Source organism: Ochotona princeps, chromosome 30 (genome assembly GCF_030435755.1).
Source record: "Ochotona princeps isolate mOchPri1 chromosome 30, mOchPri1.hap1, whole genome shotgun sequence".
Taxonomy (NCBI): Eukaryota; Metazoa; Chordata; class Mammalia; order Lagomorpha; family Ochotonidae; genus Ochotona; species Ochotona princeps.
Genome location: NC_080861.1, coordinates 5889542 through 5913502, shown reverse-complemented (window position 1 = coordinate 5913502; position 23961 = coordinate 5889542). Strand labels below are relative to the sequence as shown.

Below are 23961 nucleotides of genomic sequence, written 5' to 3'. Positions count from 1 at the left end.
AACCTCACTTCAGAACTCTTTTCCAACTGTCTACATTTGAACATTCCAAAAGTTAGCTTCAGACTGGATTCCACAACAGGTCTGCTCCCTGCCCTCTCCCTGTCTTGCTCACTGAATTAACCTTTCTATTGCTTAAAGCAAAATGAAGGCATCACCCTCGATTCCTCTCTGCCTCTTCATCAACTAGTCCTACTCTACTGAGACCCAAACACATTCCTGTCACCCCAAATTCAGGCACTGTCATTTCTAACACATTCAAAAAATTACCTAAATGGGGGCTGGCATTACGGTGAAGTGGCTGGCACCCCACATAGGCACTGATTTGAGTCCTGGCTGCTCTAATCCAATTCCCTGTTCAAGCACCCAGGAAAGCAGTGGAAGATGACCCAGCGGCTTGCTTGGTCCCTGGATGCACATGGGATACCTGGACCAAGCCCCCGGCTTTTGCCTGGCCCAGCCCTGGCTAGCTGAGTCTTCTGGAAAATGAACCAGTGATGGAAGATTTTTGTCTCTCTTCCTCTTCTATGACACTACCTTCCAAATGAAAGAATAAACAATCTTTTTAAAAATAACTATATGGTTGCTCTGCTTCCACTTTTAGCCTTGTTCGATTAGAAATATTCAGATGACACCATTTTCCTGACATGGACCCTCGGTTTTCTGTGGTTTAGCCTGCATACCCTCCCGTCTGCAGACTCCACACCGCCCAGGTGCATCAGCCCTTCTGTCCCTCAATCCCGCCGATCGTCCTCAGGGTCGGGGCTCCTTGCCTTGCTCCTTCTGCCTGTGCTGCTTGTCCCTCTACCTTTCCGCCTCGCTCACTCCCATCACTCAGAGTTCCGTCTCCAAGGAGGCTTTCCACGTCCTTTAGGTCAAAGCAACTCATCAACCACTGACAGAACCCTGTTTTTTTCTGCACACAGACACCCACATCCTGGCCTTTCTCTTATTATCTGTCTCCCCAGTCCGAACATAAACACCATGAGAGCAAGATTTTGTTTTGTTCACCACTGTTCCCATGGCCTTGAAACACTGTTTCCTGCATAGGATGGCAAAGCAGCTTCAGCATGACATGCTAAGGATGAGGTATTTCCGGATTCAGTTTGGTAGAATCCGGAAAGGCCGTCACAGAGAAGGCTGAGGCTGGGTCCCAGCACGACAGAGTGCAGGCAGTGTGTGAGGAAGGACAGGGGGACAGTCTCTACAGAAGTACGTGTGGCCAAAGAGGGTGAGGCCAGCACCGTGCGGTGGAGGCTGAGTTTCACCCTAAGGTGCCACCGTCCCAGACGGGTGTGGTTAGAGTCCCAGCAGCTCCACTTCCATCCCAGCTCCCTGCTGATGACCTGGGGACGTGGTGGAGGATGCTTCAAGTCCTTGGGACCCTGCACCTATGGGAGACCCAGAAGACGCCGCTGGCTCCTGGATTTGGATTGGCTCAGCTCTGGCTGTTGCAGCCACTTGGGAAAGCGAACCAGCACATGCAAGACCTCTCTCCAGTCCACATAAAAAAATAAATCTTTAATTAAAAAAAAAAAGGACAAATTGTGGTGTGTTCAGGAGTAGCGTTTCTCCCACATGAGCAGAAGTCAGGGCACGGAACAAAGGTGTGTGTGAAGGCGGGGAGCAGGCAGGCACCCCTCTCAGTCTCTCTTCCCCTGCCCTCTCCTTCTAACTACACCTTTCAAATAAACAAAATAAAATGCTAACAATTAAAAAAAAGGCTTATGCCATGCTGGAGAGTTTATCAGATTCTCTCCAGGAGTACATGGCAAACCAGAGAATACTTCTGATCAAAGAAAAAGACATGACTTAAGTTTCAGAAATCAGCAATGTACAAGAATGTAGAAATCACCAATTCATGAAGTATCTACATTGAGAAACAGAACAACTGTGACCCCCCGCAGCCTAGCAGCATCTCACTCCAGGCCAGCCCTCACACGGAAGCACTCTCCACTTACTCATGGGAATAAAAATGTACTGCATATTGAGGGTTTGCTTGGTTACCGAACATACCTGGGTAATAAACTTTTTTCCCATCAGTCTTGTATACAACCATTGTAATAAATTCTCGGTTATTTGCAAAATCATCCTAAAATCACAAAGAAATCCATGTGGTTAAGAAAACCGGCTTACACATACTACCCAGTGTCAACAAGACAGTGATGTTTTAAGAGCAGTTCTCTCAGTTCATAGTGCTGTGACACACTTTTTGAATCGAGCTATCAACAGCTAAACATAATGTGTCAAATACTAAGTAAGGTTAAATGAGACTGAGGTCTTAAAAAATTATGGTTAGCTTTCTCAGAATAAAGACAATTTTCAACACTTCTTCAGTATAATATTAAGATATAAAGTATTTAAAATCAATCCCCAAACTCTCACTAAAGAAAATCATGAGCTTCCTCACATCTTTAGAGAGGATGTTTGAACACTTAAAATGTATGATTACACACAAAGTAGAAATTTCATTGGAGCAAAACATCTGTTATTTAGGAAAACAATATTTCCAGGGCACATAAATCAAACAGAACTATGATTAAATTATGTATCTCTGGTCTGATTATGGTCGTACTGAAAAGAATTTCTGCATGGGAGCTCATTAAAGGGTATCAGTACCTTGTCTGTTATGTGTCTACTAAGCAAAACCCAAACTGCAGCGCCCCCTTGTGGACACTGCACCTCCAGTTTGTACTGGGGGTTGTTGGCCAGGCTATAGGCATCTTTCACAGGTCCTTGCTTAGCATCCCAAGTACTAAAAGATAAAGTCAACAAAAAAGGAAGTAATTACATTTCTCGTAAAGCTGAAACACTACACCGCTTTTAAAATGTGTCAATAACAAACTACCGGATGTTTTGGCTTTGTTTTACTGTTTAAAGCTTTTGTTATAATCATGTAATGTATAAAGAAAACAACTTTTACAAGACAGTGATGGGTGGGCATGACCCCAAAAAATTAGTTTTTCTAAATTAAGCATTACATTTTAAAATTTTAAAAAGTGGAGGGTACATTATAAAAAGCACATTCTGAAATGTATAAAAATTACCTGTGAATACACGTTGATTCTTTAAAAAGACCTGGATTCCAACTCAAATAAATCACGTCATAATACTGGCAGAGATCATCCCAGGAAATCCAAAATATTCCTGAAAATTAATGTCTGTTAATGATAAATGACTCACACCAAGTACATTTATCCTAATTAAAACATGTCACTTAACAAATAAATGGTATTAAAATTTAAAAAGACATTACAATGTAAAAGGTATCTACCATTATCTATTTTCTGAGCTGTCCGGGGATCAAAGTTTAAATACTTTTGCAACTCTGGAGTCCAGTTTTTCACGTCATGTTCACTGTATCTTCCTTTCCAACGTAAATGACTCCAAGGATTTTTCAACTGGATGAATCGCAACCCCTATGCAAAAATTGGGAGATAATACTGAATTGCCAATCACCTTTACATGTTATTAGTTTCATCAATATTATGAACCTTGAACCCTTTTTCTTCAAGTCTCCTGCACATTAACATTCTTTGGGTAACGCTTTCACCTGGTCAAGTGTCTGACACCAGCTAACAGCTTATCTAATTGGAGAGCTACGTAACCTCAGTGTGTTTGTTCAAATTAAAACTAAGTATACTTTAACAGCGAGTTCCTTGGCCACTCCAGGCACACTGTGGTGTTCCACCTCCGTGTGTCACCAGGAGCTGGTGCAGTGTCAGCGCAGGAGTTCTACTGGACAAGGTCACTTAGTGCCTCAAGGACTGAAGTCCACTGTCTTCCAGTACTCACAACCCTGTGTGTCTTGAGTTCTAGTCTCATATCCTCCTCCCCCTTGTTCAATGCAAATCTGAAGCCACTTGCCCACGTTAGTCATCTTGGCTGGAAGGCCTGCTCCACCAAGGCACACACATACACTTTCTCTCTCTCTTCCTCCCTCTCTCTCTCTCGGCTAGAGCATAGCAAGCTGTACTGCCTAGGTTTGTGTAAATTCACTTTATAATGCTTGTACCACAATGAAATGGCCTAATATTTTATATTTTTCAGAATAGAGCCTGAGTAGGGCCGGCCAGCATCCCATCTGGGCACAAGTTTAGCTTCCTGCTGCTCCACTTCTGATCCAACACCCTGCTAATGTGCCTGGGAAAACAAGAGAACATGCCCAAGGGCCTGGGCTGCTGCTGTCATGTGGGGCTCTTGGCTTTGACCTGGCCAGCCATGGCTTTTGCTTTCAGTGGATGGAAGATCTCTCTCTCTCTGAAACTCTGCATTTTAACTAAACAAATAAATGAAAGAATGTATCCTGGCTAATGAGTGATGCATGACTCATATGTGCCATATTTGAAAAACAGTTTAATGAATGCTAACCAATTGATTGTTTAGTTAAAAATAATCCATGAGGGCCTGCACAACAGCTCAACTGGCTAACCCTTTACTTCCAAGCACCAGGATCCCATATGGGTGTCAATTTGTGTTCCAGCTGCTCCACTTCCCATCCAACAGCTCCCTGCTAATGGCCTGGGAGGGCAGTTAAGGATGGCCCAAAGCCTTGGGACCCTTCACCCACATGGGAGACCTGGAAGAAGCTCCTGGTTCCCAATCAGCTCAGCTCTGGTTGCTGTTGCCATCTGGGGAGTGAACCAGCTGATGGGAGATCTTTTCTTTGTCCCTCATTCCCTCTGTAAATCTGCCTTTCAAAAAAAAAATAAAAAAAAAAAATCCAACCATAATAATACATTTTAAAAATTAAAAAAAAAAAAAACAAAGAAAACACACACACACACACACACACACACACACACAGCCCATGCTTTTCAATGCTAGAGACCAAGATATCTCATGTGACAGGTAGAATGCATTAGGAATTCCACCTAAGCCTTGATTTGTCAAGTTTTCAAAAATCTCTGAAATCACGCAGCATGTTATCAAACCTTGAACTCCCTGACATCCAGGACGGCGTAGGCGTGAGTGGGAACAAGACCCCACTTTTCTCCTTCTGCTTCCGTCATCGTGCCAGTGGACGCAGTGATGAGGACATCGCCTTTATGAAACCTGCAACGACCCCACGATGAGCGACAATCCAGGGAAAACACGGCAAGCAGCGGATCACACCGGCTCTGTCCCAGTGGCTCACACCACTTCTGCAGCCTGAAAATCTTTTCTAATTGGCTGTTTCAACACCCTAGAACTTTCAACAAGAACTAGTTTCTAATCCAACACATCCTATAAATCATCTCACTTTATTTTTTTTTTCCCCCAGGAAAGTTCATTCTCAGATAAAAAGGATTGAAAGCAGCAAGAAAACCAAGCACTAAACTTTCAAATGTTTACAGACAGGGTGAAGATACACAAAAGAGCAAACGCACTGCCAGAAGAGGTAGCCCGTGCACCTATCCAATCCGGGGCTTCGTATCCGTGCGCCCATCCAATCCCGGGGCTTCGTATCCGTGCACCCATCCAATCCCGGGGCTTCGTATCCGTGCGCCCATCCAATCCCGGGGTTTCTAGTTCGCTGTCAAAGGTCTCTCGTCACTTGCACCATTTCCATCCCTATACGTGATCACCCAGCCACGGGCTCACACTCCCACGCCTCCTTCCTACCTTCCCTCAAGTGGAAAACATCTAGAAAGTGGAAAACACTTTTTCTGTGTTACATCTTCCACGGCCCTCCCAGGCCATTGAGGCACTGTGGACTGAGCGTTAACAGTGAGGATAGCTGGATGTGACTTCAGCAAGTACAGACAAAGTCTATTTCAAAAACAATTTTCCTAATCACTATAAACAACAGCTTCTGCAACCTTTACGCTAAACAATGTATGATGATGCCCTTCTACTACTTAAAAAATAATAATAGAAAGTACCTTTGATAAAGCATTCTGAAGGAATTATCTTTACTGAAAGTCTGGCTGTCTGAATGCATAGCAATCCTTTCTGGTATCCATCCAGTCAGTGCATGGAGATCAATATTCTGCAACAGAAACACGTTTCAGTGTGGTTAAAGGTTCTTAAATACATCTCCACGGTAGCCATTAAACCTCATCGACTTGGTGTCATGGTGCTGGCAAGAGCTTTCAACCAGTAATAAATTCCTTCTTAAACTCAAATTCCTACCTGAATTTAAATACATGCTCATTTCTTTCTTATAACTTTGGCTGTTCTTCCCAAATACTAAAGAACCGTTTTCCTGGTAAATGTAGTAACTCTTACAAGACTCTTCATGATTCCAGCCCACGCACCATTTACTGAGTTGTTGCAATACTAGTTACTTGTATGCGTCACAATCACTCATTCTTTGTCTAAGCTGCACCGGGTGAAGTAACGCGCTGGATTAGAACGGTGGCTAAAGGCGCTGGAAGAAGTAAACAGACTGGGAAGAAACAATCTGTTGACTTACACATTCTCTGCCTGGCCTTTCAAGAACCTGATATTAGGGAAACTTAAGGAGATATAAAGGTTTAGGGTGACTTGCATACAATACTTCATCTTTGCAGCTCAGAAATTTGGTAATTAGCCTATAGATACACACTAAGGAAGGTTAAATGCCTAGATCTTTACTAAAGCCGCAGACTGGCTAGCATATAATCGTGGAGTCACATCTAAATTCCAGCTTATCTAATAGTTTTCCTATTTCGGCTGAAGACACTGGCACGTAGCTCAATCTTAAGTTGTATCAATCAATGTTGAGAAAAACTTGAAATTACAAAGGAAAGTACATAGTGAACCTGGACACTCTCGAGGCGAGAGGTGGGCATTTCAACCAGTGTTTTAACCAACAGCCCAAACATCTACTCTCAATGTGCTCTTCTTCCCACACAAGAAGTAAGTACCCTCCCCTGAGGGGCCTGGCATCGTCCAGGGCTGGCCATCTGCCTTCTCCCTCTAGGAGTGAAAAGCGCGCCAAGGCGCGGCCCGTTCGGACTCCTCATCTCAGGACTTACCGAATTGGATCCCGGGAAGTCATATCCTCCCATGACTTTCATGTACGCTTTCTCTATGAGAGAAACCCACAGCTCACTTTTGTTGTTGGAGTAAGAACAGAGCAACTCTCCCTTATGATCAACAGGTAACTGGTCATCAATTATCACCTGGAGAAACAGCATTAACAAGGCAGATGAAAGCCCTCTCCACCAAGAGGACATACTGATGAAGGAAAGGCAAAATAAGCCTATCATTAAATAATGACAAGCTTATGCTTCTGGAACCAAATCAATTATAAAATAATGCTCAATATAACACTCTTATCCAGTCTTAAGAGCTAACCATGGGGCTGGTGACAATGCGTATCTAGCACACCGTTCCTCTGGCTTGTGACACTGCAACCCAGTTTCCAGGCCTGGTTGTTCTGCTCCCTGCCTATGGCTGGGAGAGCAGTGGTGGACTGCCCAAGGCTCTGGGCTCCTGGGCCTACATAGGAGACCTGGAAGAAGCTCCTGGCTCAACTCTGGCCGTTGTGGCCATATGGGGGGTGAACCAGTGGGTGGAAGATCTTTCCTTTTCTCTCTGCCTCTCCTCTATCAAAATCTACTTTTCAAATAAAAAATAAACATGTTAAATACAAAAAAAAAAAAGCTACTCTTGGTTCAGTGCCATGGCACATCAGGTTAAGCCTCTGCCTGCGGTACAAACATTCTACACTGGCGCCGGCTCGCCTTTGGGGATTGTGGGCTCTAATTTTCATCCAGGTCCCTGCTAATGCCCCTGGGAAAGCAATGGAAGGCGGCTCATGTTCTGGGCCCCTGCACCCACATGGGAGACCTAGAAGAAATTCCTGGCTTCTGGTTTTGGCTTGGCCCAGCTCTAGCCACTGTGGTCATTTAAGGAGTGAACCAGCAGACAGATCTTCCTCTTCTGTAACTCTGTCTTTCAAACAAAAATAAATAAATCTTGGGGTGGGGGGGAAGCTAACCTCATTGTAGGATGAGCCAACTGGTTATATGTCATGTAAATATTATGAAATCATTAGGAATCATAGAAATGTGAATTACTTTATAATTTTAAAAGGGTCTCACTAACAAGGTATTATGAGTTATTTTAGTTGAAACCTATAAAAAGGACCTGTGTACAGCTATCAAGGAAGAATATTATGGCTAAAAAATGCATCCCAGAAGCAAAATAATCGCCATGAAGACACAGTTTCCAGTTCATAGTAACAAGTGATCTGGAAGATGTGGAGATAGGAGTGATTTTGATCTAACACTAATACTAAGAAGATTATACAACAGCATCTTGAATGATTCTTAAGCAAGAGGTTGAGAATTTTATCTTAGTAAAAAGTTACCATGACTTACCGCTTAGTTTTGAAGTAGTAAGCTAGTGGCTCTCAAAGGGGGTTCCACTTACCAGCATCGGAACGCTTGGGAACTACTGGAGATGCAAATCCTGGTGCCAGCCCCGAGCAGAACTACAACATCTGGGGAGGGAGCCCCAGCAACGTGCGGGGTGGAGTGAGTCCATGCAACTATCAGGGGCACATCACTGAACAATCATTTCAGGAAGCAGCCACTAGGGCCTGCACATTAAAACGCAGGTTCTGATGCAGGTGGCCTGGAGTGGGGCCGAGACCACCGTGGTGAGCCCCCAGGGCGCGCTGTCTCACGGCAGCAGGCACGGGAGAATGTAACAGTGCAGCGCCGAGAGTTCCGAGGGCTGAGGAAGCTAAAGCTGACACCGTGCATGCATCTCACCAAGGAAACCACGATCAAGCCATGACTACGCAGAAGCTCTCCGATCCTAACCGACTCAGTTTATCTGTGCGTCAAGTGAGGAATACAGAACTGTAAGATTAGACTTTATTCTAAGCATCAGCAACCCTCAGTTCAATGTTGTTTATTACTTTGTGTAAATTTTCTCAAAACTACTTAAAAAAACCTTTATACCTGTGATGGTTTATTTGCTTCATATTTTTTAAAAATTTATTTACTTTTATTGCAAAGTCAGATATACAGAGAGGAGGAGAGATTGAGAGGAAGATCTTCTGTCTGATGATTCACTCCCCAAGCGACTGCAATGGCTGAAGCTGAGCTGATTTGAAGCCAGGAGCTTTTTCTGGGTCTCTCACACATCTGCAGAGTCCCAAGGCTTTGGGCTGTCCTTGCCTGCTTTCCCAGGCCACAGACAGGGAGCTGGATGGGAAGCAGAGCCGCCGGGACCAGAACCAGTGCCCATATGGGATCCCGGCATGTTCAAGGTGAGGACTTTAGTCGCTAGGCCACTGCACCAGGCCCATGGTTTATTTTTAATCAACAAAAGATGTTCCTTGCAGAAATACTCACGCATGTAAATTATCAAAGACTCACAGTCAACTAAGCTGAGATTACAACCATTCACACATACAATGCTTCTTAATGAATTCTGTTCCAGACTCCAAGGTCAGACATGGCGAGCCAGGGTGGCAGGAACACGGCTCACCTTTCTCGGGACCCCGTTGAGGTGAAGTTTCACCATATACTTTCCACAGGGATTGTACTCGGGTTCCCCATCCTTGTTCTGAGGGTAAATTATGCTTTGGTAAGCAAAACAAAGAAATGCTAATATTAATATTCAACATCAATTACTACCTTAAAGATGTTATTTTAAAAAGAGAGAATATGTTCCTTTAATAGACCTAGAAAACAGAATTTCAGTCTATATACCCTGAAAAATCACCTACTAAGTGGATCCGTTTTACTCTGGTTAAGCTGATCTTCTCTCACTGGTCTCGAGAAGAGAAGGCCGGCCATTCCAGCTGGCACTACCAAGGGAACCAGGCACAGCTCTGGTAAGGAGCTGCATGAAATCATACAGAAACATACCCGACACAGCTATCTGTGTCCATTTACTTTTAAAATAAGTTTGGATCACACTTAGCATGCTGCCAACTATTTTCATATCTGACAAACAGTTGAACCTAAGGACCATGACTAATCCATTTTTGCACTCTCAGGACTTAATATAAAAGCCAGTCAAGAAGAGATGAGCAGAAAAAATTGTATTTTATAATCAATGATTACAAACTACTAGAATTTTTAAACACTGAAGGCAATTTTTTTCAGAAGCATTTTGGTAGCAGTTATAGCCAATAAGAATCTATGTCATTTTATATTTTCCAGTAGTCACAGAAGAAGAAAGCAAACCAGAAATAACACATTTTGATTAATCCATTACTTAAAAAAAGACATGCAAGCAATACAAAATCTTGTATGTTCCAGTTTTACATTTTCTGCACTTATTTTTCACAGTCTCCTGTGTATTTTACTCTTACAGCCTATCTCAGAAGGGACTAGCCTGTCTGTGGTGCTCAGCAGCCAGGGGAGGCCACAGCAGCTTTACTCCACAGTACAAGCACACAGTATCATCCTCATTTCCCCTTGATCACTTCCATTTCTAGCACTATCCACCACTCCACACATGCTAACTGCACTCAGCACAGCTTGCGTGTGGTCTCAGACTGCTTCAGCTTTCTCTGCACTCACGGCTTACCTGCTTAACCTAAAGAAGGCTCAATTTGGGGTGATTCGTCCTCTCCACCTCCTGTACATGTAACACCTGAACTTCAAATTTCAGGCCAAGAGAAAAAGCGCTAAAGGGACGAAATACAAAATTTTACCTGGTAATCAGCTTCTTATTGAATCGCCTTTCGTAAGCGGCGCTGATGGCCAGTGATGCCACAAAGGAGCAGTCCGATACGATCGTCTGTTAAGAAGCACAACTCACCATGAGAAACAGGCTCGTGGAGTGAAGGTAAGACAAGCTCACACTGGGACAAAATTCTTTAAAAATTCATGGTTTTCCATTATTTGAAGACTCCTCTTAAGCATGGATATCCAATTTTTTTTTGTATGTGCCAGAATAAGCTCACCTTTTATTTTTTTCCCCATGGACTTTTCAATTCAATTACTCACGTATTCACTGATACAATTTTAACATCATAATATTTATGTTTGTACTCCACATCTCCCTTTTTATACTATCTCTTCACTGCTGTGTCACATTACTGACTTACATATTTTATTCAAACACATCCTAGAAAAATTAACTTTGACAAAATTAGAATAAAGAAGTAACTTCCTACTTTTGAGATCTATTTATCTAGGGTGAAGTTTTGATTCAAGCTTAATCCACAAGCATTTCAACAAACGGGATTAAAAACTTCAAAATAGTTATCCGCACTTACATTAGTACATTTAAGTTAAAAACTATATTCACATTACTTCAAAACGATTCCATATAAAGTTATACAAAAATGTTTACCTGCTTTATGCTAAAACTGGACACAGTATAAATCATTGTAGGATTGTTGGTGAGGTCTTCTGGTCGTACCCATTTGGAAAATGTAGCTTTCTGTTTAGGGGATAATGGTAGCTTGCCCAATCTATCACTGAAGCAATAAAAATTAGAATATGGATCACATTAATCTAAAATGATGTGTCAAAGCCTAAAATTAAACGTCCTAGGGGTTCCCTTTCCTCCCAGACCAGTGAGCACAGCTATACTTAGACCTTTCAAAAATAACTCTCTGTTCTGGACTAACCTGGAACACAGTCAACCTGATTACATCTCCCAATTAAAAACAGGCATAAGTGATTGAAAACAAAAACAACTTGAATTCCTCTATACTCATTTTAAAAGTTTAACCAACCTGTGTTTAAGTAACTCAGCAATAACACAGTTTCATCACAAGAGACCTGACTCATGTTAAAAGACCATGAGGTTATGGATCCTCCCTATGACTCTGAACCAACTGTTCTGTTTTTTTTTTTTTTTTTTTTGAAAGGCAGATTTACAGAGACAGAGAGACAGAGAGAGAGCGATCTTTCATCTGTTGGTTCATTTCTCACAGTTGCAGTGGCCAGAGCTGAGCTGATCTGAAGCCAGGAGCCAGGAGTTTATTCTTCCGGGTCTGCCACGAAGGTGCAGAGTCCTAAGGCTTTGGGCCATCCTCCTAGGCCACAAGCAAGGAGCTGGATGGGAAGTGGAGCAGCAGCCAGGATACAAATGGTATCCATATAGGATCCCAGTGCATGCAAGGTGAGGACTTTAGCCACTAAGCTACTGTGCTGTGTCCCTCCCATATGTTTTTTAATGGCTTCTCTTATTTGGGTAGCATAACAGCTGATTTTATGGGTGTATGATCCCTGTATCACCGGATATTCAACTTCAATAAACTTTGCTGTAAATGTCTGATGAAAGCTATTATAAACATCTTTGACTGCATACTGACTTTGTTAAAATGACTACAGAGGCTTGCGTGGTGGCACAGTGGTAAAGCTACTGTCTGGGGCACTAGCATTTGCATTGGGGCCAGTTTGTGTCCCAGCTGCTTCACTTTGGATTTAATTCCCTAATGGCCTGGGAAAAGGAGAAGACAGCCCAAGTACTTGGGTCCCTGCTACCCAGGTGGGAGACCTGGAGGAAGCTCCTGGATTCAGTACAGCTCTGCCCTGACTGGTGCAGCCATTTGGAGAGTGAATCAGTGGGTAGAAGTCTTCTCTGTTTCTCTCTGTAACTAGAAGTTGCAAGTCCTAGACAAAACATTTTTAAAGATCTTGACATAAGCTTGAACTGTCATGGAGGGATGTGGCAACTGATAGTTTAAAAAAAATCACTCTTACATTGGGTCTTAAATGATGCTGTCACTCTATTCCACGTTTTCTATTCAATTCCTTTGCTGTCTTGTGCTGCTGGACAAACACTGTGTGCGTCCTTCATGCCAGACACTATGCCAGGCACGCAGGGGCAATGCCAGGCCACAGGAGGGCCAGCAGAAAGCTGCTCCAGCTCTCCCAGCCACAGCTCTCCTCCAATCAATACATTAATCACTAACGTCTGCCTTCAGTCTATTGAAAAGGTAATTCAAAACCAGAATGCCCTTAGAAGTAAATTTGCAACAGCTGTACTTACCAGAAAGGCATTGGATAAGCAAAACGCTCCCTCAGATCAACGCTCATGAAAGGGACATATTCTATTCCATTTATTTTTGAAGTTGTCCTACAAGACATAAGAAAAAAAAATTGAATGTCCAAATACTTTAATCATAAACACTAACCGTTAACATTCAAATGGTAAGATCTGGTATTGCATTGAAACTGACAATCTCATATCATTATCTTTTTTTGAACACCATTTTCACAAAAGAACTAACAGAAAATAGCTGCTTCAATTGAATTCAGGTAGAGTATTCTTCCAAAGCTAACTTCCTTTACATCGAAACCAGTCTCAAGACTTCATTGGAGAGGTAATGAGAGCATCTTTTGTACCCGTATCAGGACACAAAGCCACGTCTATCCTAAGGCTCAGGGGAGGATCAACTGCTTAGTTTTTTGGAATTCGAAAACATGACATTAATATATTTTTTTAATTGTTTAACTTCATTAATTACATTGTATTATGTGACACAGTTACATAGATACTTGGGTTCTCCCACCCCTCCCCAAAGACATTAATATTTTTAACAAATATGCTCTTCCTACTTTCTGGTTACGGGAATACAGCCTAGGGGACGAGGGGACTATCAGCTGTGGTCTACCGACAAGGAAATCAGGCTGGACTGCATCTTTCCTCCTCACTTGGTGTGTTTATTTGTATATCTGCAATCTCTTACATCTGCTATTTTCCCTTACTTCAAATAGCTGCAGAATAAATCCCTGATTTAGTCTTCTAAAATGTTTTTTCTGGGGGCTGGCGCAGTGGCACAACAGGCTAATCTTCCACTTGCAAGGGCCAACATCCCGTACGAGCACCAGTTTGTGTCCCAGCTGCTCCACTTGTGATCCAGCTCTCCGTCTATGGTCTGAGAAAGCAGCAAAGGATGGTCCAAAGCCTTGGCACCCTGTATCCATGAAGGAGGCCGAGAAGAGGCTCTGGCTGTCACGGCTGTTTGTCTCTCCTACTCCCTCCATAAAAAGCTGCCTTTCAAATGAAAACAAATCAATTCTTCTAAAAACTTTTCTTTAAAAGTTATTTATATTAAAGTGGGTTAGTGGGTAAGGAAAGAAGAAGAAAAACGACCTCCCATCTATTGGTTCAGTCTCCAAAGCCTGCAACATCCAGGGCGAGCCTAGGCTGCAGCCAGGAACCCGGATCAACCTGCCTCTGCCAGGTAGCTGGTAGAGACCCAACTGGCTGAGCCAACATCTGCTGCATCTCAGGTGGACACCTGGTAGGGAGCGAGGATGGGGAAAAGTCCTCCTGTACGCGATGAAGGTATCCTAAGTGGGGTTTTAGTTTGACGGGCTCTGTTAATGCCTGACCCGTAGATCAGTGAATCCGAGTACTGGTCAATCCAGTCAGTAACGGAAATAATGACTACAGGGCTAGCTCATCCTCATTTGGTGAGAGCATGAGAGCTTTTCATTTACATGAAGAACAGCTGTACTGTGCTAGTGTGAACAGATTTTTCTTTTTCTCTTTTTACAGGGTGGAATTCCAAACCTGGGGAGAAGGGAGCCCCTTCAGTTCAATTTTAGCAAAATCACAATATAACCCACATTCCCTGCACAGCTCTAAGGCGTGACGTTCCCAACTTAGGAACAACGCGCTGGGTGGGGTGATCATCTATCCGCTTTGGTTCAGAAGGCAGGTGGGGCTCCAAAGCCACAGTGACTCACACTCCTGATATCCCAGGGCTGACTGCTTAAAGAGCCAGCTGGTTGTGTAATGAGGTCTCCCACATCTTTTCCTGTATTCAAAACAACACAACTCTTTAAAGAAATGGAAGCACTAGTCATAATTCCAGGCTTGTTTGTGCATCCCTGGCCTAGGCCAGCTCACGGGGCCGCTGTTCTCCCACTAGGGCTCTGGCTGCAAAGCCGCACAAATCACAAGCGAGCTGCTGCAGCTCCAATCTGCATCCTACTCTACACAGTTCTCAATTTGCAGAATGCTGGGATTTTCAGGAAAACATATTGTGTCTAGTGAAAATGTGGATTCCAAAATATATATTAGGACTAACACACTTTGACTATTTCAAGTTGTTAATGACTTGTAGTTACATAATAACAACACAACACACTGTTAAGACCTAATACTTGTTATTTTAATACTTAAATTAACCAAAGTCATCACAATTGAAATCACCCGCGGTTTACCTGAGCACTTCTATCTCCTCTGCTGTGTACCTCTGTCCCTGGGTATCACAGGACTGTGCACTTGGGAAGGGCTGAGGTCTCTCAAGGAACGGGTTAGAGCCGAGCGGGACATGTGTTCTCACTGGAGGCGGCTTTGGTTTGATATTTGTTGACTTGACTTTGCAAGCTGGCTTTGTCAAAGGCTCACTCAACGCTTCAGCTCTGTAAAAGAGGAAGACAAACTCGTCTAGCCTTTCTTCTCGTGTTTAAGCCTCTCAGGAGAGAAATCAACAACTAGTCAAAACACCCTAAGACAAAACGTGTATGTTAGAACTCTTACATGCTAGTCAACAGTTCATCACTAAACTTAAAGGTAAGATTAACTGCTCTGCCAGCAACATTTGGTCAACAACATTATGCAGAGTAAGGAGCATACAAGGATCTATCTAGGTGCTCAGTTTTGTGGAAGGAAGACAGCTGCTAGATGAAGCATTGCACAGGAAGGAATGCACAGCCCACATTCCCGCCTTCCTGACGGAGCAAGGTGAGGCTGGCGCCACAGAGGAGCTGCTCCCGGGGAGGGGCTTGCATTCTGAACAGTGAGGAGAGAGAATGGGTGAACACAGAAGCAGGGACAGCGCGGCAAGCGGGGCTCACCCTACAGGATGCATTCAGTCTCTGGGAAACAGGAGCGGCGGCAGAGTGAGCAGGGACAAGAAGGCAGGGGATGGGTCCCACAGCGCCTCACATGCTACTCATACAGTCCTGACTTTGTTCTGGCCGAGGCAGTAACAAGTTGAAAAATACAAGTTCTCACACTGTGGCCATGCCAAGAACCCAGGAGTCTGGTGAGCACGCTCAGAGGAAGCCACGGCTGACCCCGCTTCCTCCTGCTGCACTCGGGGACATGGGCTGGGTGTTCCACGAAGGTGAGAAGGCACCTGGGATCCCGACAGGTGAGACAAGACGCAAAGGCAACCGTATGCCGAGTGCTCACCTTTCGTGCATTTGGGGAAACAAGCTGCAGGTTAACAGATGAGGGTAATGAAAAAGGGGAGAAGAGCAAGCAGTGCTAGAGGCAGTCCAACTATTTAGTGGAGCCACAAAAGCAGGTAACTGCTTCAACTCATGCTGTAAATATACTTGCAATTTCTATCCTTTTCCTTTGTCTATAACACCCTTACAAAAGGTGTATTTCTTACACAAATTCATTCAGTTTTTCAATCAACACCTACTGAGCATAAATCATGTTTCAGGCACTATGCTAGATACCTAGCTACAGCACTGAACAAGAGGCAAAATTCCCACCTTCACGAGGTTGTATTTGGGAGATGGGCTTGCAGGGCACAAAGACATTACCAAATGCATTACACTGGTAAATGTCACACACCTTCGAGGTGGTCAGAGCTTGGGAAAGAACATTAGAAAAAAGCAAGCAAGATGAGAGTGTCAGGAGAGAGTCAGCAGCAAATGCCCCGGCAGGACAGGCATGACTGAAGAGCCGATGCTCGGGCTGAGAGCTGGAGGGATTCGTGCGCACCTTCGTTCTAGGTGTCTATTTCGGGCAGTGGCCCTGGAAGGCTTTTTGGAAAGGGATTTCAGACATCAAAAGGAAAACATCTGCCTGCTGGGTTTTCCCTAAATCTAAGTGAGTGACTAGAGAGAAGAGGGACATTCATGGAGGAAAGTAGAGTTGCAGATGTCTTTAAGGATGCGAGTTCGTTATTCTGACCCTATCACACACTGAGATACAACTGTTGTACAGTAAGAACCTGAGTGGCCCAAACTCACCTATCCAGGGCCTGTCGAGCGAGCTGTTTCAGTTTGTTCTGCAGGGTTTTATCAGCAGTTTCGTAAGACTTAAAAGAGATTTTAAACAAGTTAATTGGTCCATGACATTTCTAGGCAAAACATTTTCAATGCATATTACACTTCTTGTGATTTTCATCTTTAAAGGTAACCTTTGGCATGGGGTTGAAAACTTCTCACTGCGGTGAGTTCACACACTGCTTCAGGAGAATGAGGGCTAACCAGATCACATGTGTGTAAGGTGGCCCACCAGCCCAGCACCCGTGGCCTCAGGTGCACACAGAGAACAGGCTAGACACGATCTCCAAACATGGTGTTCTACCCCATCCGAAAGCCAGCCCTGTGAAACAGGCTCCGAGAGGCGGGGGCACTGCTACACCCGTGCCCCCACTCCTGTGCCAGATGCTGCTTGAGGCCCGTGGGCCCAGCTGAGGCTCCGCAGGCAATGAGCAAAATCGCTTGGTGTGACAGGTGTTCACACCTGTCGGCAGCAAGGCCCTCCAAACCCAAAGGGAATCAGAAAGATTATTCTGAAGTCTCAGATTGGTGGCCTGCTGTTCTTCTGCTACTAACTACTAGGCTACAAAGAGGTTAACTATAACGGGGTAAAACTTCACTGTGAAATTTCTACTCTTCATCTTTCTAATGACACTTAAGATAAACGTTTTAAGGGATGAAGAAAAATTCACTGCCGACAAGTTTATCAGTAGAATTCGGCATCATTTCCGTGGCAGCCTTACAGTTTTCAGACAGAGATCCACGGCTTCTGTGTACAGTTCTATAGCATCTTCAACATGCCCCTTCTCATCCTCATCGAAAGCTTGTGTCACAAGGAAATGGGCACGCTCTAAGTCCAACTGATGCTTGGATTTCAAAGGATCGGCATTCTTTGACTGAACTAGAAAAGAAAGAAAAAAACCCAAAACAAAAAGCACATACAGAAGGAATATTAGCTAAACTGAGCCAGATTACAACGCTTTTTAATACATGTAGGATACTTTTTCTCAAAACACCATAATCCTTAATTTAAAAAGCTTAGCAGAAAAAATTAAGAATCAGTACTAATGTCTTTCTAAACAAGATCTCTTTCTTTTCAAGTCAGGTTACACCGAGAGGGGGCAGTCCTCCATGCACTGGCTCACTTCCCAGGTGGCTTGAGAACCAGGGCCGAGCCGGGCTTCAGGTGGGTGTCTCCCAGGGAGGCGGCAGGGGCCCAGGCACTCAGGCAGGGAGCTGGACGGAAGTGGAGCAGCTGGGACATGAACCGCTGCCCATATGGGATGTGGCTTTATAGGCAGCAGCTTTAGTCACTGCCACAATGGCCCGAATTTTTTATTTTAATTAATCTTAGAAAAAAAAAATCCCTGACTCATTGCACGAAAAGTAGTGATGAGGAATATTAAATGTATCCCAGAGGTAGGCATTTAGCCTAGCAGTTAAGATACCCACATCCACACTGGAGTTCCTGGGTTGAAGTTCTGGCTTCAGGTCCTAATTCCACCTTCACACTGGCCAGACCTTAGAGACAGCCGCTTCCACACCTGTATTCCTCCCCCAGGTTCAGAGATCTGCACAAAGATCCTCCCCCTTGGCTTTGGCCTTGAGTCAAGCCCTGCTCCCCAGGGCATTTAGGGGAATAACTCAGTGGGGGGGTGGGAGGGAGGTCTCTATTACTCTGCCTCTCAAGTAAACAAGGAAGCAAATAAATGAATAACAAGGGCTTTTGTCTCTTCATCAGAACTTTGCCTCTTTAAAAGAAATGAAACCCAGGAGGCCACCCCTCACAGCTCCCTCTCCTCCAAAAACAAGAGAACTCCAAAACCTGGACAATGCAGAGTCACAAGAAACTCTACCCTATTTTAATTAAAAATAATTTTCACAACAGACAGTATGCGATATACTATGCCCTGATGATAAAAGCTGCTCCTTTTTCTCCTCACCTGGGTCCAGAATAAGCTATCCTATTTTTATTGCTCTGACCTTTTCCATCCATTTTTAATACAAAGATACCTCTGTCCAAAAGAGATATTTGGAATATATTCAGAATATCTAAAGTTCTTCTACAACTCAACAATAGAAAGACAAGTCAAAGATCTCAACAGAAATTTCTCCAGAAGTATTCAAATGGCCAACTGGCAGAGGAGGAGCTTAAACGAGCTTATAGACAGGAAGTAGATCAACGACTCGGGATGGCAAGCAGTGATCATCAGTAGAGAAGGGGTTGCTCTGGGGTGACAGGGTGACCTACAATTACACAGAGGTGATGGCCACGCCACTCTAGAAAGACCCTACAGATCACTGAGTTATAAACTTTGCATTTTTTAAACCTTTATTGCTTCTTAAAGCTTCATAATGTTTTAAAACCATTAATGCTAGCCACGCCTGAATCCTAAGCCCACCCTAAAATAAAGACCCCAAAGCTCCAGTGTTGCACCTTCAGTCCCGGGCTCCTCGGCTTCGGGATGAAGATCCTGGGCGGATAGTATTTTTTGAGTCATTACATAATCTCCAGCAACATTCCCCGCCTTTACCTAGTAAAGATGCTAGTAAAACACTCCCCTTGGTTCAGCAGTGTGAAATTAAAAATCCCTCCAGACATTGCCAAAAGGTGTGGGTAGGGGTGGCAAAACTGCTTGCCACTGAGAAGAAATCTAGCTAGGGGTTTCGGAGCCACAAGTGGATGGACAGACAATCGGTAGCCAAGTGTTTTGTGACAGCCTATCTGAGCCTGGCGACTGGTGGGCAAGCTCAAGCCCGTGGGCCACCTGCTGCCTTCCCAGGCACATGACAAGCAGAGCAGCTGGGACTTGAACCGGCACTGATCCAGGACACTGGCTTCAAATGGCCACAGCCCACTGCACCACAAGGCCTCCCCTCAACCCACACGTCTTGATCTCTTTACAATACAATGATTTCTTTCCAGCTGTTACTTTAACTCACCCAAAAGTTATTCTATTCTCATGAATCTGTCAGGAGGCTTTCTGCTTTCAAAATGTGGCATTATGAACAAGATTTTTATCTGATAAAGGATTCTTCCAAAAATGATAAGAAAAATAATTTAATCCTCTAGATTCAGCTCTATTTAGAAAATAAACTAGGTTAAAATATAAGCAAAACAATGGGGAAACAGGGGGAAGACGGAGAACACCACCATGACCAGATGACAGCGGGGTGAGAACACACCATGATTTTACCTACCTGCTGAGTGCAGGGCTTCCACTCTTGCCAGATACTCATTGATTTTTTCCTGGATATGTTCTAGGCTTGATCCTGCCATCTCCGCGTAAATCAAGGCTTGAGCAGCTTCCTAGAACAGAGGGCGCCCATGGAGCTGTTACAGTTCCAGCTTCATCTCCACTACACTACCGGCTTCCATAAGACGAACAGTAAGAATGTCCTTAAGGTATCAGAATGTCTTTAATAAAGAAGGTTATAATATTTTCATCCAATAGATTTGCTTTTTAAAAAAATATTTATTTATTTTCATTGGAAAGTGAGATTTATAGAGAAAGAGAGAAAAAGATCTGCTGGTTCACTCCCAAGAGGCTGCAACGGCTGGAGCTGAGCCGATCCGAAGCCAGGAGCCCAGATCCTCTTCAAGGTCTCCCATGCAGGTGCTGAGTCCCAAGGCTTTGGCCATCCTCTATTGCTTTCCCAGGCTATAAGCAGGGAGCTGGGTGGGAAGTGGGGCCACTAGGACATGAACCAACACCCATATGGGAAAAGGATTTAGCCACTAGGCTACCATACTGGGTCCCAACCAATAGTTTTTCTTCAGGCTTTTAAAAAATGATTTAAAAAAAAATGTTTTTGAAGGGCAGAGTGAGTGAGTTTGACCTCTGATTCACTGGTTCATTCCCCAGAGGGCTTCAACAGCCAGGGCTGAGTCAGGAGCCTGGCATTCCCTCTGGGTCTGCCACATGGAAGTAGAGCAGCCAGGACTCAAACAGGTACTCATGTAGAGGGCGAGCACCACAGGCAGAGGCTTAACGCGCCAACCACAGTTTATTTAGTCTTCAGCTGATGGAGAACTGGTTTGATTCCGTGTCTTAGCTATTACGAGTTAGCTGCTATAGCCATGGGTGTTAACTTCATTTCTTTTGAATACATTTCCAGGAATGGAAGAGCTAGTAGCATGCTAGGACTGCCTTCAGATTCTGAGAATAACCATGTCTCCCTCCATGGCTGTACTAGTGCATATTCCCAGCATCAGTGGGTTAGGGTGCCTTTCCCCCACTCCTCCTCCTCATCACTTGTTACACTTTAAGCTTTGGATGATGGCCATTCTGCCTGGGGTTAGAAAGCTCCTTGTGGTTTTTAAGCACATTCCCTAAGTGATCCTGGGCATCTCTTCATGTGTCTGTTGGTCATTTGCAACCCCCCCCCCCTTGGAGAATGCCTGCTCACACCTCCCTGGACTGCTTGCCTTGTTCCTGAGCCTTTCATAGCCTGGATATTAACCCTTAATCAGATGTATCATTTGCAAATATTTTTACCCACTGCTGGCTGCCTCTTGGGTTAACATTTCCTTAGCTGGACAGAACGCCATCTGTCTATTTTTGCCTGTGATCTGGGGTCTTAGCCAGGAGTGCTCTGCCTATGCTAATGTCTTAAAGCTTTTCCCCTGCTTTTCTTTTTTCTTTTAAAAATTTGCTTATTTTTATTGGATAGGCAGATTTATGGAAAGAAGGAGAGAGAGAAAGATCTTCCAATGGCTGGTTCACTCCCCAGAAGGCCTCAATAGTCTGAGCTGAGCCAATCAGGAGCCTCTTCCAGGTCTCCCTGGCAGGTGCAAGGTCCCAAGGCTTTGGGCCGTCCTCGACTGCTTTCCCAGGCCACAGGCAGGGAGCTCGATGGGAAGATGGAGCAGCCAGGACAGGAACCAGTGCCTACGAGATCCCGGTGTGTGCAAGGGAAGGATTTAGCCACGGTGCGGGTCCTGCCCTGTTTTTTCTCTAGTGACGCGACCCGATGGTGTCTGGTCTCAGATTTAGATCCTGGATCCACTCTGAGTCAATCTGTGTACAGGATGTAAAGTAGGGAGGGATCTTGCTCCAAACTTGTACACAGAGATGCTTTTTACCAACACTGTTGGTCAGAGGCTGTCTTTTTCCTCATGGTGTTAATCAAAGATTTATGAGTCATAAATGAATCACACTATTTTAACCTACGGATATGTGTCAATGCTATTTCTTAAAACCTAAATACTGTCTTTTAAAAACCACCGGATGAAACTTCTTCTAAAAAAAGTCCACAAGGAAGGCTTCTGAAACACACCTAAGTCTCTAAACCAACGAATCCCACTTTATTGACAGTGCATATACTTAAGTTTAATAAAACACTCCTGTATTATCACAGTCCTCCTTTCTTCCTAAAAGACAAGGGAGCGCTCGCGAGGCTGCAGCTAGTCTGGCCTGTGGCTCGAGGCAGGGGTGTGTGTGCACAATTCCGACAGCGGTCACTGGGTACTCGAACCCTCAGACTGCGCGACTGTGCCTCCCCTCCACCCTGCCCAAAGTCACCCGGAAGAGGTACTAACCTAAAAAAAAAAAAATATTCGCCAACAAGACAGTAATCGCATCAAGATGCCGAAAAGACAGAATGAGCCTAAATGCCGAGTCAACTACAAGCACCTGCTGAAAACTACTCAGCTGCTAGTAATTAAAGGTAACGTTCGGCGAGAAGATTCGAAGATCCGCACTGCTTAGAAATCAGCATGAAACAGGAGGAAGCGAGCTTGCAATAAAAAAAAAAAAAAAAAAAAGGAAAACCACCGGGTACGGTCTGACCCTTTCAAAACCCTACTTGGTTGCTCTCCGGGCACGTACGGGGCCGGGTGGCACACCCCCAGGGCGCCCGCCCCGCCGCCCCCCGGGTCCCCCGCAGCCCCCGGGCCCCCGCGTCCCGGCCCGACCTTGTAGTAGAACACGGCCTCCGAGTAGCGGCCCTCGTGGTCGCTCCGCACCGCCCGCCGCGCGAACTGCACCGCGTCCCGCTCCAGCGCCGCCGCGTCCATGGCGCCGAGGTCGCGCCAGCCCGGGCGGGGCCCTCACTCGTCCAGCGCGCCCGCGACCCCCGGCCGGCCCTCGGCGGCGCCCCGCGGAAGCCGCTGGAAGGCTCCCCGACTCCGGCCCGTCGCGCCGCCGCCCCCCGGGCCCAGCCGGCCGCCCAGCCCCGGCCCAGCCCCGGCCCAGGCGGCTCCTCAGACGCCCCGGCTCCCAGACGCCGCGGCCCCGCCCACCGGCCGCAGCGCGCAGGCGCGGGCCGGACCCTGGGCAACCCACCTCAGCCTGTTTGGAGGGGCGGGGCCTGATGCGCACGTGACCTCCAGGGCGCTCCGGATTGGCCAGGCAGCAGCAGGTGTTGCATCCGAGCTGTAAACTTACGTGGAGGTGCCGGTGTCCGTGGCTGCTGCACTGTCAGCGTTACGCTGGAGAGCGGCCGTTCCTCCGGGGTGAGAACAGATGTAAAGTGCCGCGAGGAGTGCCTCCCGACATCGTCTGGACAACTGGAAACCCGACTAGGGGCCTCGCGTCCCGCTGTGGCGTTCCTTTGAGATGGTCAAGGAAAGCGTTTGTTTTCCACACTTTTGTAAAATCCCTGAGTCCCCATGTGGACTGTATTGTTAGTTAACAAAGGCGGAACGTATTTTCCCTTGTAACCTCCCTAGGATAACTTGCAATCGGCGATTCTTTGGTTAAATGTTTTCGCCCCTAGATACCAGAATTCAACAATAACCACGACTCAAGTGGAAGGAAGAAGCAAAAGCAGCAGAAGGAAAAGATACAATTACTGCGGAGTCAAAGGAATAAGGGTCTAGAATGTGTGATTTATTGTTGTTGTTGTTGCAGGAAACATTAAAACAGTCTGCAAGGTTGGGGAGCACCTTGTTGGTTGGGAAGCGATACGAAGGGATTGTTGCAGGGGGTGGTGGAGTGAGGCTGTCCTCTGTAGTGGTGACTTCCCCAGAGCTGGTAGATAAGTAACAGGGATGCTAGAGGAATCGCCTGGGGGTTGGGGGGGTGATGGAAGCCCAGGTTCTCTACCCAGGGAGTTGAGAGCCCAAGCCTAGGATCCCTAATTTCCTGCTGACTTCAACCAGCCTGAT

The 23961-nt window shown here is 45.2% G+C and overlaps 1 protein-coding gene across 2 annotated transcripts in view; it reads right to left on the bottom strand.

The window, feature by feature from the left end:
* Window positions 1-23039, bottom strand: part of CAPN7 (calpain 7) — a 28591-nt gene extending 5552 nt beyond the window's left edge. Inside the window, exons 1-16 of one of the 2 annotated variants that reach the window (XM_058657067.1) lie at window positions 22768-23039; window positions 20052-20160; window positions 17594-17751; window positions 16836-16903; window positions 15066-15266; window positions 12880-12966; window positions 11230-11356; window positions 10586-10671; window positions 9409-9502; window positions 6939-7085; window positions 5862-5968; window positions 4932-5052; window positions 3272-3416; window positions 3045-3144; window positions 2617-2752; window positions 2014-2089 (exon numbers count right to left, since the gene is read on the bottom strand). In XM_058657067.1, the coding sequence (XP_058513050.1) occupies window positions 2014-2089; window positions 2617-2752; window positions 3045-3144; window positions 3272-3416; window positions 4932-5052; window positions 5862-5968; window positions 6939-7085; window positions 9409-9502; window positions 10586-10671; window positions 11230-11356; window positions 12880-12966; window positions 15066-15266; window positions 16836-16903; window positions 17594-17751; window positions 20052-20160; window positions 22768-22869 (1864 nt within the window). In that variant the 5' untranslated portion in view covers window positions 22870-23039. The remainder of the gene's footprint in view (window positions 1-2013; window positions 2090-2616; window positions 2753-3044; window positions 3145-3271; window positions 3417-4931; window positions 5053-5861; window positions 5969-6938; window positions 7086-9408; window positions 9503-10585; window positions 10672-11229; window positions 11357-12879; window positions 12967-15065; window positions 15267-16835; window positions 16904-17593; window positions 17752-20051; window positions 20161-22767) is intronic. The other variant, XM_058657068.1, reaches the window with a different exon arrangement.
* Window positions 23040-23961: the final 922 nt, after the last annotated feature.